The sequence below is a fragment of the Salvelinus fontinalis genome, chromosome 30 (assembly GCF_029448725.1).
Source record: "Salvelinus fontinalis isolate EN_2023a chromosome 30, ASM2944872v1, whole genome shotgun sequence".
Classification (NCBI taxonomy): domain Eukaryota; kingdom Metazoa; phylum Chordata; class Actinopteri; order Salmoniformes; family Salmonidae; genus Salvelinus; species Salvelinus fontinalis.
The window spans coordinates 15,039,621-15,058,378 of record NC_074694.1 but is presented as its reverse complement, the minus strand read 5'-3'; the positions used below and the strand labels follow the sequence as shown (position 1 = coordinate 15,058,378).

At 41.7% G+C, this 18,758-nt stretch overlaps 2 protein-coding genes across 3 annotated transcripts in view; one reads left to right on the top strand and one right to left on the bottom strand.

Moving 5' to 3' along the window:
* Positions 1–427: 427 nt before the first annotated feature.
* fbxo9 (F-box protein 9) lies at positions 428–6,159 on the bottom strand. The gene is made up of 13 exons (XM_055889837.1): positions 5,981–6,159; positions 5,073–5,153; positions 4,064–4,198; positions 3,898–3,955; positions 3,258–3,345; positions 2,983–3,110; positions 2,468–2,582; positions 2,164–2,282; positions 1,873–1,963; positions 1,681–1,776; positions 1,456–1,549; positions 1,018–1,178; positions 428–899 (listed from the first exon to the last, which is right to left on the bottom strand). The coding sequence occupies exons 1-13, from the start codon at positions 5,981–5,983 to the stop codon at positions 791–793; spliced, it is 1,278 nt and encodes a 425-aa protein (XP_055745812.1). The 5' UTR covers positions 5,984–6,159; the 3' UTR covers positions 428–790.
* Positions 6,160–9,436: 3,277 nt separating this feature from the next.
* Positions 9,437–18,758, top strand: part of LOC129828696 (serine/threonine-protein kinase ICK-like) — an 11,203-nt gene continuing 1,881 nt past the window's right edge. Inside the window, exons 1-13 of one of the 2 annotated variants that reach the window (XM_055889834.1) lie at positions 9,437–9,634; positions 10,074–10,381; positions 11,052–11,106; positions 12,166–12,287; positions 12,416–12,495; positions 12,583–12,715; positions 14,212–14,383; positions 14,662–14,829; positions 15,089–15,490; positions 15,702–15,904; positions 16,195–16,271; positions 18,232–18,339; positions 18,508–18,615. In XM_055889834.1, the coding sequence (XP_055745809.1) occupies positions 10,281–10,381; positions 11,052–11,106; positions 12,166–12,287; positions 12,416–12,495; positions 12,583–12,715; positions 14,212–14,383; positions 14,662–14,829; positions 15,089–15,490; positions 15,702–15,904; positions 16,195–16,271; positions 18,232–18,339; positions 18,508–18,615 (1,729 nt within the window). In that variant the 5' untranslated portion in view covers positions 9,437–9,634; positions 10,074–10,280. Of the gene's footprint in view, positions 9,635–10,073; positions 10,382–11,051; positions 11,107–12,165; positions 12,288–12,415; positions 12,496–12,582; positions 12,716–14,211; positions 14,384–14,661; positions 14,830–15,088; positions 15,491–15,701; positions 15,905–16,110; positions 16,272–18,231; positions 18,340–18,507; positions 18,616–18,758 lie in introns of both variants that reach the window. The other variant, XM_055889832.1, reaches the window with a different exon arrangement.

The window sequence follows — 18,758 nt, the reverse complement described above, 5'->3', positions numbered from 1 at the left end:
TCCTAGAATATGTAATAGGTGGATTATGTGTGCCTGGGATTTTTTCTTGTGTTGGGTATGGGGCAGTGTTGTATTATGATTGGGGTTGTGTAAGAACTCTATCAGAGTTGTGTTTTGGTTGTTGGTGTGTGTGCACGCTTTACGCTTTATAGTCACAGATGACAGCACTGTTTAGATTTCAGTTTGCTGCACGGATTCCATTTCCTGGATTGTAAAAGCTAGTGAACTACTTACTGTGCCAAAGTAGGCCACACGTTTTTACTGCACCAGGCAGCTACAACCACCGAAAAATGTAATTTAATTCAAAACTTCAATTTATAGTGTAATATATTATACCAAATGCTTTGAGAAGTCAAATGCAATGCTTAGTACACTACTGTTGAGTGTGTCCCCTCTCATCCTAAATCTGACAAGAAAAACAACTACATAGTTCCCACATGTGTTTATTCCAGTTGATCTCCCAGATGGGAGAAAATAGCTTACTACAGAATTAACAAAAATGTGAAAACATTCATTGTTGGGAACAGGTGAAAAACATCCTATTAATGCCATTTTATGTCATCATACTGGACATCGATCCAGTCTTTAAAAGAAGGAATGATTTTTGTTTTCTGTGACAGCCAAAAAACATAATGGCTATGTGACCCACTCACACCATAAGATTAGAAGCAGATGCAAGTTGATTGGTATACATACATTCATTAAAAAACATAATTTCAGCCACAAACCAACAGGAAGAGAGTTATGCATTTAGTCTAGGTGATGTGTAAACTCTTCTGTCTCGGTTGCCCTATAATGGGCGTTCAGAAAATGCTGTGTAGCTCTTCACGCGTGCAAAGTAAAAAGATGCGTACATCTGGTCCAAGTCGAAGGCAGTGACAACTGTCTCTCCGGTGGATCTGCAGGAAAAAGTCAACATTAATATCAAAATTTATGTTCCCAATCCTTTTTCTCTTGCAATGACATTCATAGACTGAATGCTGTCAAAATCAAAACCCTGGCTAACCAATGTATTACCTGTAGGTGATGTGGCAGGAATGGTGGATCCAATTCAGCTTGTTGAAGCTCTGGCGCCCCCCGGAGGACAACTGCAGTCCAACGTGAAAGCTGTGTTCTGTCTCGGGCGCCGCTGGGATCCGCCGGCAGAACCGAGAGATTCTCTGGTACTCTGCCACCTTCTGTCAAGAGAAGACACACAGGGAGTCAGAACTGGACAGCCAAAGCACTCTTCAATCATCTGTGGACGATGACACAGGTCTAAGAAGTCTGAAGTGTTAACGATTTGGTCATTTGTAATTTTCTCCTTGTATTCTGTGGCCTGCACTGCACCAGTTGACCCAGTTAATGTGTGAGGAAACTGCCTATCTTGTTGTGTTAAGTTATAACAGGAATGGAAAATATGCAAATAACTTTCCACATCAAGTTATCCCTGTCCAATGCTGTAACTTCTCTCACCTCTTCTTTTCTCTTGGAGACAACAACAAAGACTTTGGTTTGATTGTCTGTGTCCTGCGACAGACGATAATGACCACACATAATGGACTCCACCCTGTGTAAAGGGAAAATTAAAGACATTAATGTTACAAATCAAAAGGTTCTGACAACAAAACAAAAAAAATTATTGCCCTGAAATGTTACACTCCAGACTTGGATGACAGTGTATGTTGTTTTTCTAAATACCTGGTGTTCCTGCTACGTAGACGGGGAACAGTGACCAGTGGGTCCTCAGGCGTGGTCAGCATCATGACTTGGCCATCAGGGAAGAAACGCAGATATCTGGGGACACAAACAGTACACCTAGTCTTGTCTGACTGCATGATAGATCATTAGCATATCACAACAAGGAAACCAGTGACTGACTGAGGCCCCTACCTGTAATACTCCACTTGGTGCCAAGCCCTATAGAATCCATCAAGGGACTCCTCTCCCTGACGGATGTATGCCGTCTTGCTGATGTAAACACCTTCAAAATCAACATTGAAAACCACAGATTGAATTTACCAAATAAAACAATCTAGTTTTAGCTATGCAACTTATGCTAGACATGTCAATTGTGCATTGGTATTGAGGAAATAGACTAGTCTATGAAACAACCCCACTTATCTTAGAAGGGTTTTTCTTTCTCTAAGAAAGATAAATAATTAATGTTCCTTAAATGTTTACCATCAAAGCGCACACGTGGCCTCTCAAGAAACATCTCCCTCCAGGAGTTGAAGGGCACCAGTTTGGTACAGCTCCGGCCCCACGCTCTCAGACAGGCCGAACGCCAAATCTCTGGGTCCCTGAGAAAATATCAACATCGAGGGAAAATAATCATCTCTGTTTCATTTGAAAAACCAATACGTCATTTAGGAGCCTGTTTTGATCCAGTGTAAGGACCAGTCATTCACAGCACTGGCGTGAATTAAAATGAATCCAAGCCATGTTCATTGAAAATATGTTGGATTTGTATAGTCTATGGTCTGACCTAGCACAAATGTAGAAGCCTCTACAGACTAAGGAGAGCTGCTCCAGGGCACGTAGGTCCAGATCACGGGACACAACCCAGCGGAAGATGTACATCAAGACCTCTGGGGGCAGGGCTGGGGACAGAAACCAGACCGTAAATACAGTATAATAATAGAGTAGTGCCAATCTAATATGCTTCCAGACAGTGGTTTATTGAGACGTTTCCATCCTGACCAAGATCCCAGTGGGATTGAAACACTGTGTGTGTGTCTTAATAAACCACTGTGGGAGCATATTATGAGCATTGCCAACATTACTTTTTACATGTTATTCATATCTTCTGTCTAGGACCTGAATTGCGGTGGTCTTTGTAGCTCAGTTGGTAGAGCATGGCACTTGTAATGCCAGGGTAGTGGGTTCGATTCCCGGTACCACCCATATGTAAAATGTATGCACGTATGACTAAGTTGCTTTGGATAAAGTCATCTGCTAAATGGCATATATTATTATTATTATTGCCTGAGCTCTCCCTACCTGAGATGTGCATCTGAGCCATATCCACCTCAGGAACACATATCTTCAGAGAGTTGTCTTGCAGAGTGAGCTGCTGATGGAAGTAGGCCAATAGATCCTCTATTTCACCATCCATGTCATTCTCATTGCTAGGGAACAGATATGCAGTGTCACACATGGTAGGACTTGTATGGAAAAGAGGAGTGACAATGAGTTCAGGTGGAGCACACTTTCAATGTGTACAGTATTCATTGTAGTGTTACAAATTGCCAAAGTATTACGATAAAAAGACTTACCTGCCATCTGGATCAGGGGAACGACTGTAGTTGATTTTGAACTCAATGTCAGGCACAATCTGCATTGCCCTGCGATAGTACTTAATTGCTGCAAATTAGGGCAGGAAAAGGGTTTAGCTGTGCTTTTATGTAAAACCATTATTCCCAATCCCAACTAGTCACACAAGAATCCCATTCAAGTCATGTTACTGATATTAGTATTTTTTGCCGCATCATTTTATAATCATCAATAAGATACTTTGTTGAGCTTCACAATACATTTTAGATACATACTATGATCATTAGCACATCACAACAAGGAAACCAGTGAGTGACTGAGGCCCCTACCTGTAGTCAAGCCCTATAGAATCCATCAAGGGACTCCTTTAGACATGACACAAAAAAATGATATCGGTTCCATGACTTGAATGAGAGTTTTGCCACAAATGCTAAAATATTACTCAACTAAACCAAAGCATGGATTGCTGTCATACCTTGTCCATAGACTGCTTAGAGGGCAAGGAAACCAATGTGTCACTTTGTAATTGGGTGAACCATCCCTTTAAAAGGTCCATAATTTTAACCATACTGAGAAAAAATACTAATTTTCAAAAGTGAGTGCTATTTTGCTTTTCTCAACTTGTCTCACAGACATGCATACCTTCATAAACAGCTCCATTCTCTTCTTCCTCAACAGCTTTAAGGAACAACTCTCTGGCCTAAGACAAAGAAACAAAAGATGGTAACGATAATGAAGATGACTATTAGCATGCAGTCAAATCTGTTCTAAAACTACTATTCTAAATGGCTGAAACAAAAGAGCTGACTTTTTCCTCCCGGGCCAGTTCCTGTTTTCTTTTCAAGTCTGCAGCTCTCGACGACAGCCCTCGGTTCCCCCCATTGGACTCAGAGTTGGGCTTCAGTTCAGACATCCACTGGGCCCTGAACACATTGAGCTCCACCTAGACATATGGACAATGATGTACAAGTGACTGACATGAAGCGTTTTCTTATTGCCTGGGTCAAGTAAAGTGAGCAGTCTAGTAAGTTTAGCCTGCTCTGAAGTTACCCCAGTGGGCAGGTGAAAACAAGAAAGCATTCCAGTAGCCTTAAACAGATCTTTCTAGTTCCTCCCTATTGTTTAAGTAAAAGACTGACAATTGATGTAAATCCGGCAAGTTAAAACCTGCTTGATATTTTTTTTTTACTGAGAACAACCAAAACACAAAGAACTCCAGTACTGATCTTTCTGATTCCTCCCCTATGTGTAGGTGAATAGCAGCCAATATAATATTGCACTTCTGCATGTAAAAAGCTTGTAAAATTTCTCAGGGCAAGTGATCATAATCTTCAGCCAACCCCCCAAAAAATACACCTGGTGCCTTTAAGACTTTAATGTGTACACACACAAAATGACAAAGCATGAGCTACAACACTCCATCGTGTAAGCTTTGTTAATCATAACTGAGTGCATGTCTGCTATCATGAAAAACATTTAATAAAGTCAATATGGATTTCTACATTTAAAAAGACTTCATTATCACGCAATCCTGAGACGTAACAATAATTGTGTAGACTTTGTATTGTGGTGCAGCGGTCTAGGGCACTGCATCTCGGTGCTAGAGGTGTCACTACAGACCCTGGTTCGATTCTGGTCTGTATCACAACCGGCCGTGATTGGGAGTCCCATAGGGCAGTGCACAAATGGCCCAGCATCATCCGGGTTAGGGTTTGGCCGGGGTAGCTTGTAAATAAGAATTTGTTCTTAACTGACTTGCCTAGTTAAATATGACTAAATAAATAATACAAAATATTCTGTCAAACAAGTCATCTTACGTAGAGGTTTGCATCATCAGTACTTCCATTCTCTCCATCTTGATCTTCTACAATGCCAAGAGAATTGATAACGCTTTCAGCCTGGGCAGAAAAACATGTTTTGTTAAAATAACTAGGCCTAAAACATGGACTGTTTGGCTGTCTAACAAATAGGGTTGAAATAAATCAGCAAATATTGAAGTCATTAACCAAATACAAGCTTTGTTTATGGGAGTAATGTGGTTGGACAGAAAGACAAGCCCAACAAATATTCAAGGAGGATGGGATCACGGTTGAAGTTACTTTGAGGTGTAGCATGCACAATGTGCACACGTTAAGTAGAACACATAGCTAGCTAGCTCCTAGTAATCAAACAAATTTGCCACCACATAGCTAGCTAGCTAACTGGAGACGAACTGCATTGGCTTTCGCCTCTGCCCAGCAAGGCACTAACTTAACGTTACCTAAACATGTGACGAACAGGAAGCAAGCATGGTTTAGCACGCCACATTGCCAGAATTTACTTTTCAGACAGTTAAGCTTGTCTATTCATCTTTTGACAGCTGGTCATTTTTAATGTATCAATACATTAACTACCAGTAGCTAACTAGTTAGCAAACGTTTACTAGTTCGTATCATTGTGGGACTCCCGAGTGGCGCAGCAGTCTAAAGCACTGCATCTCAGTGCTAGAGATGTCACTACAGACCCTGGTTCGATTCCAGGCTGTATCACACCGGCCGGGATTGGAAGTAAAAAGTTGTTCTTAACTGACAAAAGGTTACATTTTTTACATGCATGTTTAAGACTACGGGACACGTCATGCAACCACCAGCAGTAGGCGTGAGTGACCATAGCTAACGCTAGCTAGCTCGACAACAAGTAGCCGTGTGCAAGGATTAGCCTAAAAAAACAAACGACATTGAGCTACCATTATGGCTTATCTGTAAGCTCTTCTGTTGTCCGTAAACGTTTTCAGGAAAGGGTCTACAGATCACGGTCAGAAAAACGGACAACACAACGTGGAAATTTGAGGGATCGCAGAAATGCAGCCATTTCGACGACGTGCTGAGTACTGTGTGTAGCTAGAAAGCCACTTACAAGGGTGTGTGGGCGTGACGTCGGTACACCACGTGACTAACTATTCTACACTATATCAGCACACGTATCACAGAAGTTTTTACCTTTCTGCTTTAATGATTTTGTTGTAGGCTAGTACATGGGCCACACAAAAAAAGTATCATCCTTCCTTGATTAGCATCTTTTGCTAAAATCGTTCCATCGTAGAGTGATCCTGATTCCTGACTGTACCATGTAGGGTGTGTTATTGTTATGAAAGAGAAAGTTGAGGTACATCTCAATATAGTCTGAATTGGCTTCTTCTCTTCTCACAACTTGGAAAAACAGGACTGGTAAAAGCAATATGGTGGATCTCTCCCTTCTACTAGGAATTAGCTTTACCTGTCTAACTAATTTCCCTTTAGTGCAGATGAAGGAAATGAAGAAGCCACTTTATGCTATTGAGATGGACCCAAATGTTTTATTTGATTAAACTTCATAACATAAAAAAAGTGGTACCCTCACCTCTGTCCCACCCTAAAAGCAGCCAATCACAGACTCCCAGCGTACAGTACAAGTCAAACGTTTGGATACACCTACTCATTCAAGGGTTTTTATTTATTTTGACTATTTTCTACATTATAGAATAGTAGTGAAGACATCAAAACTATGAAATAACACATATGGAATCATGTATTAACCAAAGAAGTATTAAACCAATCAAAATATAATTTATATTTTAGATTCTTCCAAGTAATCACCCTTTGCTTTGATGACAGCTTTGCACACTCTTGGCATTCTCTCAGCCAGCTTCACCTGGAATGCTTTTCTAACAGTCTTGAGGGACTGAGCACGTGTTAGCTGCTTTTCCTTCACTCTGCGGTTCAACTCATCCTAAACCATCTCAATTGGGTTGAGGTCGGGGGATTGTGGAAGCCAGGTCTTCTGATGCAGCACTCCATCACTCTCGTTCTTGGCCAAATAGTCCTTACACTGCCTGAGGGTGTGTTGGGTCATTGTCCTGTTGAAAAACAAACAATAATCCCCCTAAGCCCAAACCAGATGGGATGGCGTATCGCTGCAGAATGCTGTGTCCCTTGAATTCTAAGTAAAACACTGACAGTGTCACCAGCAAAGCACTCCCACACCTCCTCATTCATGCTTCACGGTGGGAACCATACATGCAGAGATCATCCGTTCACCTACTCTGCATCTCACAAAGACACGGCGGTTGAACCAAAAATCTCAAATTTGGTCTCATCAGACCAAAGGATAGATTTCCACCGGTCTAATGTCCATTGTTCGTGTTTCTTGGCCCAAGCAAGTCTCTTCTTCTTATTGGTGTCCTTTAGTAGTCGTTTCTTTGCAGAAATTCAACCATTAAGGCCTGATTCACGCAGTCTCCTCTGAACAGTTGATGTTGAGATGTGTCTTTTACTTGAACTCTGTGAAGCATTTATTTGGGCTGCAATTCCTGAGGATTGTAACTCTAATGAACTTATCCTCTGCAGCAGAGGTAATTCTGGGTCTTCCTTTCCTGCGGCAGTCCTCATGAGAGCCAGTTTCATCATAGCGCTTGATGGTTTTTGCAACTGCACTTGAATAAACTTTCAAAGTTCTTGAAATTTTCCGTATTGACTGACCTTCATGTCTTAAAGTAATGATGGATTGTCATTTCTCTTTGCTTATTTGAGCTGTTCTTGCCATAATGTGGACTTGGTCTTTTACCAAATAGGACTATCTTCTGTATATCACCCCTACCTTGTCACAACACAACTGATTGGCTCAAACGCATTAAGAAGGAAAGAAATTCCACAAATTAACTTTTAACAAGGCACACCTGTTCATTGAAATGCATTCCAGGTGACTGCCACATGAAGCTGGTTGAGAGAATGCCAAGAGTGTGCAAAGCCATCATCAAGGCAAAGGGTGGCTACTTTGAAGAATCTCAAATATATTTAGATTAGTTTAACACTTTTTTGGTTAATACATGATTCCGTATGTGCTATTTCATAGTGTTGATGTCTTCACTATTATTCTACAATATAGAAAATAGTCAAAATAAAGAAAATCCCTGAATGAGTAGGTGTGTCCAAACTTTTGACTGGTACTGTAAATTTTCATCAAAAATAAATGGGAAAGCTCAATTTAGTTCACCGTAGCAGTATTTGGATACCTTGACCCAATTGGACCCCTGCTTCTCCATACTCATTACTCAACCAGCCACGTTCCCTAACCCTCCCCAGTAGATCTGTAAGGTGGAAGCAATTTGGTGGAAGCTCCTCCATATACTTATTCAGACCCTTCAGATCTTCAAACATCGAAGGGTTAGGGCCAAGGAGAGGGTCAGGGAGGGAACTCGTCATACCAACTCTTTCGAAAACTTCACAGAGGCGCCTTCCCATTTCTGACACCAGTGACGCAACTGGTAGAGGGGGTAGAAACAGGAAAGGTCACCTGGACCCAAGCAGGGAGTGTGGGTTGGCAGCTACGAAAGCTTGGTGAAGCTTGCTAACTGTGAAGCTGCTGAAGAGGCTAACGTTAGTCAACTCCAACTGACTCAACATAACAATATGACATGGCATTATGTGTTGAAAATTGGGTTGGTGTCAGGTCAAATTATTTATATATACACTAGATTGCGCACAGGGGGCACTGTTCTGAAGCCACCACACCTCCATCTTGGCACTCCCTCGCGGTGTAAAAAATATTTTGGAAGCTATAGAAATGCATTTATTAATGTCTACATTTGTTTTTGCCACGTTGGTTCTATTTCAAACACCTTCATGAATACTTTTCAAATATATTATGTGAGATAAACAGAAAAATAAAAGATGAAAAGTATATAAAACATTTTCTTTAAAGTATAGTTTTTTGAAAGTTCTGTTACTGTCCCCACTACAAAAAAAATATATATTAAATACATGTTATTTTGTTCTTGAAAAATGTAATGAAATACCGTAGAATTCCATTTATTGCTGTGGAGGACTGCTCCTTATGGGGAGTGCGAACATGGCCGACCAGTGGCTGGAATTCTAACTCGGGACTCTTTCTAGAGCTCCGACTTTCAAACCACTGACGTCATGAGTTCTTTTGAACATGGCATAAACCCTGGATTGCATATGCTATTGTCACGTTCAGATCGATTTTTCGCAGTCGTATTTTTTCAGTTGCTTTGAACGCACTGAAGTCGGACATTTCCGAGTTCCCAGTTCCTAGTTCTTTTGAACGCAGCATTATATAAATCATTGGTCAAAGCAGAGATGATACGCTATGAACGCAGGCTTGGTCAGATGTGGTAAGAACACCAAGTCCAGTAGATGGCGGTAATGTGACATAACATTGGTTGCCAACCTCAGTCAAACACCACTGATGTAGAATTCGCAAATCTGGGACGCCCTTGGTCGCGCAGCTGTGATTTATTGTGATGGGCCTGGAGGTAATGTGAGTGAGTGTGCTCGACTCTATACAAATAGTTTAGTGGTGTTGTCTTCAAATGTCCGTTATTCGAGTTGAAACGGATTGGGTGAGTGTCTTTTTAACTATTTTGACTTTTCTTTTTGTCATTATTATCAGCAGAAGTCACAGATTGATCGTGTGTCTAGCTAACGTTAACCTTAGCTTGACTGCAACATCTGTTGTTTCTCGTAGCTATGTAACCATAACATGACATTCTGGTCAGAAATCTGACCACACAGTTTTTACTCCTAACATCTTATGCATGCCTGCCCTGTACGTAACGTTTGCTAGGTAGCTAGTAATGAAATAGGCTAAAACAGTCTGACTACTGTCTGTTGAAGGTCTAGTCAGAAGATAATTTGCATGAAATTAGAAACCATCTGTCTCAGATAACTTGTATTGTCTGGAAACGGAAAAATAAGTGTATACTTCCCCCCTGTGATTGAATTGCTGGTTCTATGGCTTCCTCTAATGACACCCCACCCCTTCCCATCCCTTTTCCTCAGGAGGCAAGAAGCCCATGACAACATGAGTCCTCCAGCTGTGCCTGTGGTCCACTGTTGTTGTCACAGGAACATCAGGTTACACTCAACAGCTGCAGGGGGCTGCCAGCCTACCACCTCTGTGTTCCTTCAACCTACCACCTCTCTGTGTTCCTTCAGCACGTATTGATCTGATCTGCCCCTGGGCGATGGTGAGGAGAGGGCAGCACCATGAATAGATACACCACGCTCAGGCAGCTCGGGGATGGCACCTACGGCTCAGTCATTCTCGGCCGCAGCCTGGAATCAGGAGAACTGGTCGCAATTAAGAAGTGAGTGTAGGTCACATTGTCATAGCATTGTTAGTATGAAAAAAAGATGGCTGTGATCTCTGTGTGCAATTGCAGTCCCATCTTTGAAGGGTTGGTGTATAGTTACATATTATCCTCTGGTACCTAAATTGAAGGGCTTCAGCTTACAAGTTGTTGTAGCTGCTAAGCCGTGTAGTAAAATTAGCTGCCAGTGCCTATGGGATTCGCTAGGAATGGCATTAGCCGGTGGCCAATCCCACGCGTGGTTAAGCTGACAGCTGTCTAGGCAGATGTAGACGAATGAAAGTGCATGGATGACTGACAGGCCCACCTATTTGGCTGATTTGAAAAAAAGGCATCTGTTGGTGAGTACCTTTGGGCAGCATCATAAAAACTTCGGGCTTCTAGTTATAGCTTTGACAGGAAGTATGTGGGGGGTTCGGCAGCCACAGAATAGTTGCATAAATCTATGATGTTGGTGGCGTCGCTCTCTTGAGATTGAAATGGACAGGGCCTCGGCCTACATGTTATAAACCTGCTCTTTTCAATCATACATTTTATGCATATTCATCCAACTTCTTATATCAATGAAAAGAGTCCCAATATGTTTTCAATAAAAAGTATGATCTATGATATGTTGGTCCTTTTAATTCAGTTAGGCTAATCATAAATTATTGCATATTTGTTTCAGAATGAAGAGAAAATTCTACTCATGGGAGGAATGCATGAATCTTCGTGAAGTCATAGTAAGTTCTCCTTTTCAGATATGATGCTTGTGGGTAAAATGCTCCAACTATTGCAGTGTTTTCCCTAGGATTTTTTCCAGCAGTGGTGGAAAGGATAGGCACTGCACCACACCGGTATAGGGCAGCCTAAAGAATACATCCTATGCTTTCAGTTGTCTACTGTTTCACCAGTTAGTGTTTTTGTACCACCATTTCAATTCCACCTCTACTCAGAACCACAGAAACCAGCATAAAGAATCTAGAAGGTGACTCTTGTGTGTACTGTCTTTGGATTTTAACTCTCTAGTTCCTCACTCAGACCCAGACATTCATTCTTTGCCGAGAGCTTGAATCCAAAGGAGCGTAGCAGCATTCTAGAAGAAACCAGCCCTCAAGGGATCTTGGTTAGAATGTCAGCTGTAAATAGCATGTGCCACCACCAAGACCCATAACGACTTTCTCCTCTACTCAAAACTATGGCATGGTGAAAGTTGCCTCCATTTACCTCCAAACTTTTCAGCGCATGGGAAAACTTCACCCGCATTTACTATGATCTGCTCTAGTTTTCTTTATTACACCTGAGTTATAAAGCATAAAGAAATCCCTAAAGGCTGCACCTTAAGAAATACCAGTTGTTCCCCACACTGTACCCAAGATAATATACAGTTTATTCATGCTTTGATTGTCAATCAATGTTTTTATTTTGAACTAAAGCGTATTTGTTGTATGCCAGTTTTAAGGGTCAGATCTTCTATGTCTTACCTTTTTTATGTTTCTAAGTCTGGAGGCCGACTGCAACTTAATTGGGGAGAATGGGCTCGTGGTAATGGCTGGAGCGGAATTATTGGAATGGTATCAAATACATCAAACAAATGGTTTCCAGGTGGTTAATGCCATTCCATTTGTGCCGTTTCAGTCATTGTTATGAGCCGTCCTCCCCTCAGCAGCATCCTGTGGTATCTAAGTCTGGCCATGATGGAGTGTTGCAGAGCTGTTTTTGATGATTTACAGATTGAGGTTATTTCCCTCATGCTTTGTCTTGATTGCTAAGATACCATCTAATTTGTTCACTCCTTTCAGTCCTTGAAGAAACTCAACCATGCGAATGTGGTCAAACTCAAGGAGGTTATACGGGAAAATGACCACTTGTACTTTGTGTTTGAATACATGAAGGAGAACTTGTATCAACTAATGAAAGACAGGTAAATATAGCTTTTTTTGATTCACATAGCTTAAATATAGGCTATTTGAAATGGGTTTAGTGCTTTGGGGATAAATGTCAGTAGGTCAAAATCATAGCTCATATATTGTTATTTGTATCATGTTACAGGTCTCGGCTGTTCCCTGAATCTGCCGTGCGAAATATTATGTTCCAGATACTGCAGGGATTAGCTTTTATTCATAAGCATGGTATGATTACAATGATACACTAGCACTTTTTTTACTAATGCTTTTTACTTGTTACTTTGTATGCTCACTGTATGATTTTCCCCCTAGGATTTTTTCACAGGGATATGAAACCTGAGAATCTCCTGTGCATGGGACCAGAGCTTGTGAAAATAGCTGACTTTGGGCTTGCCCGTGAGATAAGATCTCGGCCGCCGTACACAGATTATGTTTCAACAAGATGGTTAGTTTTGTCACCTCCATATGATGGGTTTATGTGTCACTAACCACATTTCTATCCACAGTTTTTATGCGAGTAAAGTCATACCGTATATAAAAAATAAATCACGCCATTTGAGATGGAAAAATGAAGATTCGGTACAATTGTATAAATGCTTACAGATAATTTGTTAATTCGACATGGTGGGATATTTTTGTGTCGGTAAAGTTAATAATGCGAGAAATGGCGGTGGAAACGCCTTTATGCGCAAATATTGATATAATAACCATCATATGTTGTGGAATTTCAGTACTGAGAGAGACTTAGTCATTTCTTCAAACAATCATCTTATTGCAATAATGAAACCGTCAACTCAGTCTTGACTGTTAGGCTGAGAGCCTACCCTTTACAGACCATGCTGTTCCTTATATACCTCACACCAAGATTGCTCAATCATAGCTGGTTCACCCCCCCCCCCCCCCCCTCATATAGATAAGTCACTTTGGCTTCATCCTATGGTCATCTGCCTCTGGTGCTGTCTCCCAGATGCCAGGAAGATTGGGACTACTAAGGCCTTTGCTCTGTTCCTCCAGGCTCTCTCTATCTCGGTGACACCCACCGCATCTTATCTATGGAATGCCAGCTGTAGGTTTTTACTTAGCCATCACTTAATCAGTTGCCAGCCCCAGCTTCAAAAAACTCCTCTCATTTCACTCAGGATGAAGGAAATATCTTACTACAGTATTAGTTAAGTAAATCATTTTTAACTATTAATCTCAAACAAATAAGGTGAATACAATTTTTTTCCCCTCACACATATCAAAGTAAACTTTGAGTCACTCGATAATATGGTGTTTGGCCCTCCCACTACGACTTGGGAAACCATGCAGGTTATAAGGCTCCAGATGAAATCAGTTATGATGAACTTCACAGGGTGGTGAAAGTGCACAGTGATGAGTTTGATGCTGCTTTCAATAAATATTGAGGGTCTTATTCTGGTGACATGATGATCGATGCTTGAATGCCATTTGACAAATAAAAAAATATTCTCGCTCTTATCCATAATCTCATCATATACAGTAGGCCAGCCTACCCGTACTGTATCTGAGCGCTGTTGGCTAGAGCGCACGTGCCAAGCCCAGAGTAGACACATTTGCTATTTAACGCAACACTTTTTGTGACAACTATTGATAGAGTTGAAAGTCCGATGGAAACACATTGAACTTTTAGATTTTTATCCGGTACATAAAAACATAAGCATTTTGTGTGCACTACGTCATCACACACGTCAGTTTGGTGGAAACACCACTGGTGGGAAAATGCACATATTTTCAATGCGAATTTTAGAATCTTCGCCAATTGGATGGAAACCTAACTACTGACACCATATTTAGTTATATCTGAATTTATTTGTCTAAGTTTCTGTCAATTTGTGACATGAAACCTCTTGTATTTCTCTCATCATGGGGAGCATCGACCAGCCTATAAAGCCCTTCTCCCTTCCCTGCGTTGTCTTCCAGGTACAGAGCTCCAGAGGTGCTGCTGAGGTCCACCTCGTACAGCTCTCCCATAGACCAGTGGGCTGTGGGCTGCATCATGGCAGAGCTTTACACCCTCAGGCCTCTGTTCCCTGGCTCCAGTGAAGTGGACACCATCTTCAAAATCTGCCAAGTCCTGGGAACTCCAATGAAGGTAGCCTTGTTCTCCGGGGCTGTTAGATCCAGAATATCAGCAAAAAGCAAGCTATACTGTCCTCACATCGTCATGTAAAATGTATTTTGGTGGTGTTAAATACATAAATCAAACTTCACTGAAGATGTGATCAGTCTTGTGTAATGTGCTTTTGAAATGACAAACTTCACAGATTATTTTTGTCATAACATTTAAAAAACTGTTACATCTATCTATTTTATTACTATATGGTAAAATAAGCAGGTCAATAATCATTGTGTTGGATCCACTTCTTCTAGAATGACTGGCTGGAGGGCTTCCAGTTGTCAGCAGCCATGAATTTCCGCTGGCCCCAGTGTGTCCCCAGTAATCTGAGCAGTCTGATCCCCAACGCCAGTACTGAGGCCATCCAACTGATGAGAGCCCTACTCCAGTGGGACCCTAAGAAGAGGCCAGCCTCTGCCCATGTAGCAAACCCTGGCTGGGGCATATCTCTGTTATAATCTATGCTTAAATAAATGTTTAGAATGGATCCTTAGAATAGTTATTTTACCATCCACCGATAGAATGGTGAATACTGAAATAATTATTAGATTTAAAGCTATGTTAGCTTGTACATTGATAAACAGGTTAGATATTCTAACATTTCATGGCATGTTAACTGATTAATATGTCCTGCTTAGGGATCCTTCAAAGCCAATCAATTATTTTATTCTACATTTGCAGGCCCTCAGGTACTCCTACTTCTACGTGGGTCAGGCGTTGGGCACTCCTCAGCAGATCCTGGAGCAGGGCAGGCCTCAGCCAGGTCCCCTACCTCCACAGCCACCACAACCATTACAGCAGCCATTGCAGCAGCTACAACCACTGCTGCTGCTCAAGCCAGCGCCCCCTCCCCAGCCAGCGCCCCCTCCCCAGCCAGCACCCCCAAATCAGCATTTCACCTCGTCCAGGCCCTTGCAACAGATCCATCCAGCCCCAGTCTCAGCCCCCACCCCAGTTCCATCATACCAGAGGCACTCAAAGCTGTTGCGAGAGCAGCCCAACCGCATGGTGAAGCAGGAGGAGACTGAGAGGGCCCCACAGACTCGCTTAACTTACGTTGTTGACAAGAGCTTGCAGAGCCAGGTGAGTTTTTAGTCACCAACCAGGGCTACTTGAGCACGGCAAGCATTCATCAGTGTAATGTCATTAAATGTTAGAATACCTTGTTAAATGAATACAAAATGAAATGGCTAGGAATGGAAAGTTGATGAATTCTTCAGAAATGTAATTTAACTGTTTTTCTTCCTTCTCTCTCTATAGAGATTGTTAATACACCATTTCCTTTTTTTAACAGTTGACCCAGGAGGCTGAGAATGCCAACTTCTTAAGCTATCAGACGAAACCTAACGGTGGAGGACGCCGGCGATGGGGCCATGGCACAGGCCTCCTAAAGGGTGACGAGTGGGATGACTTTGAGGACACGGAGCTGACCTCACTAACTTTTCTGGGCAAAACAAAATTTCCTACAGAAAAACGAAGAGAGGAGACGTTGAGCAGGTGAAGATGGTCTCCCTGCGTTATCCCAGTGACCTGCTTTAACCTGCGTTATCCCAGTGACCTGCTTTAACCTGCGTTATCCCAGTGAACTGCTTTAACCTGCGTTATCCCAGTGAACTGCTTTAACCTGCGTTATCCCAGTGAACTGCGTTATCAGTCTGATCTTTTCAGATAAGGGCTTTATGTATTTCTGTTATGCCTTTCAGGTACGGAAATGTTTTGGATTTTAGCAGCCCCAAAGTTAAGGGGCAGGTGACGACAGGTGACGATGCACCTTTGAATCTGAACAGGGCCATGTCCTACCAGGAGCCTTCGAGGACAGCCTCTGCCAAACAGTATTACTTGAAGCAGTCAAGATATCTACCAGGTAGAAAATACAAAAACATTACCTTCCTTCCAAGTGGATATTTCTAATAAGGCACTTCCAGTTAGTGCCAATGTACACTACTGTTCAAAAGTTTGGGGTCACTTAGAAATGTCCTTGTTTTTGAAAGAAAACACATTTTCTGTCCATTTTAAAATAACATCAAATTGATCAGAAATACAGTGTAGACATTGTAGTAAATTACTATTGTAGCTGGAAACGGCTTTTAAAACAAAGGGGATATCTACATAGGCGTACAGAGGCCATTATCAGCAATCATCACTCCTGTCTTCCAATGGCACGTTGTGTTAGCTAATCCAAGTTCATCATTTTAAAAGGCTAATTGATCATTAGAAAACCCTTTTGCAATTATGTTAGGACAGCTGAAACTGTTGTGCTGATTTTAAAGAAGCAATAAAACTGGCCTTTAGACTAGTTGAGTATCTGAAGCATCAGCATTTGTGGATTCGATTACAGGCTCAAAATGTCCAGAAACAAAGACATTTCTTCTGAAATTCAACAGTCTATTCTTGTTCTGAGAAATTAAGGCTATTTCATGTGAGAAATTGCCAAGAAACTGAAGATCTTGTACAATGCTGTGTACTACTCCCTTCACAGAACAGCGTAAACTGGCTCTAACCAGAATAGAAAGAGGAGTGGGAGGCCCCGGTGCACAACATACAAGAGGTCAAGTACATTAGAGTGTCTAGTTTGAGAAACAGACGCCTCACAAGTCATCAACTGGCAGCTTCATTAAATAGTACCCATAAAACACCAGTCTCAACTTCAACAGTGAAGAGGTGACTCTGGGATGCTGGCCTTCTAGGCAGAGTTGCAAAGAAAAAGCCATATCTCAGACTGGCCAATAAAAAGAAAAGATTAAGATGGGCAAAAGAACAGACTGGAAGATTGGAAAACAGTGTAAATACAGATTAATTTAAGTTTGAGGTGTTCGGATCACAAAGAAGAACATTCGTGAGACGCAGATGCTGGAGGAGTGCTTGACGCCATCTGTCAAGCATGGTGAAGGCAATGTGATGGTCTGGGGGTGCTTTGGTGGTGGTAAAGTGGGAGATTTGTACAGGGTAAAAGGGATCTTGAAGAAGAAAGGCTATCACTCCATTTTGCAACGCCATGCCATACCCTGTGGACGGCGCTTAATTGGAGCCAATTTCCTCCTACAACAGGACAATGACCCAAAGCACAGCTCCAAACTATGCAAGAACTATTTATGGAAGAAGCCGTCAGCTGGTATTCTGTCTATAATGGGGTTGCCAGCAGTCACCGGATCTCAACCCTATTGAGCTGTTGTGGGAGCAGCTTGACCGTATGGTACGTAAGAAGTGCCCATCAAGCCAATCCAACTTGTGGGAGGTTCAGGAAGCATGGAGTGAAATCTATTCAGATTACCTCAATGAATTGACAACTAGAATGCCAAAGTTCTGCAAGGCTGTAATTGCTGCAAATGGAGAATTCTTTGACGAAAGCAATGTTTGAAGGACACAATTAGTATTTCAATTAAGAATCATTATTTATAACCTTGTCAACATCTTGACTATATTTCCTATTCATTTTGCAACTTATTTCAGGTATGTTTTCATGGAAAACAAGGACATTTCTCTAAGTGACCCCGAATGGTGGTTTATATCATAAAATGGGGTCACTAATTGGCATTGAGCCTTCTTTGTCAGTAAACTTTGAACTTGATGTAACTGCCATTTGTCTACCAAATCAGAGGCATAAGCATATGTACATGCTCTGATATAGAATGCCTAATGGTTTTCAAACCTGGATGAAACCACACATTCTTTTCAGCACCTGATTATCAATGATCATCATCTCAAGAGTGGCTATGTTGCTGAGTCATGATGATGTAGTCTTGTTGAACCACAAGGGGCAGCTTGTTGCAATGGAAATTACATAGCAAACTCTATTTCCTAATCTATCCTATCTAACCCTGCAGGTTTAAGTACTAAAAAGAATATGGCAATAAATTCCAACTACAGTGAAAGCAACCTCTGGGGCAGCAACATTCCTGTTGGAGGAACACTTCCTAACCGAGGCACTCATGGTAATGATTTGTGTTGGGACCAATGTCCTGCATGTTTATCACCTGTCATCCTACTACACTAGTGAGAGGGCTGTGTGGTATAAGCTAGGGTGATGTCTATCTGTGGTGTGTGCTAACAGTATTAAATGTAAGGTACATTTCCTGTTATCTTTGATGTCCCAATCACAGGTTCAAATACTCTTCCAAGTGGATATGTACCGAACTATTACAAAAAAGAGGTTGGCTCTGCCGGGCAAAGAGTGCAACTCGCACCTATAGGGGACTCAACAGCATCAAGTGAGTGATCTATAGGGGACTCGACAGCATCAAGTGAGGGAACTATAGGGGAATCGACAGCATCAAGTGAGGGATCTATAGGGGACTCGACAGCATCAAGTGAGTGATCTATAGGGGACTCGACAGCATCAAGTGAGTGATCT

Excerpts from the sequence above, each read along its gene's own strand:
- fbxo9 (XM_055889837.1), bottom strand. Across the intron at positions 4,199-5,072 it reads CTGATGATGCAAACCTCTAC|GTGGAGCTCAATGTGTTCAG; the intron begins GTAAGATGACTT and ends CCATATGTCTAG. Across the intron at positions 1,179-1,455 it reads TCTCCAAGAGAAAAGAAGAG|AAGGTGGCAGAGTACCAGAG; the intron begins GTGAGAGAAGTT and ends TTCTCTTGACAG.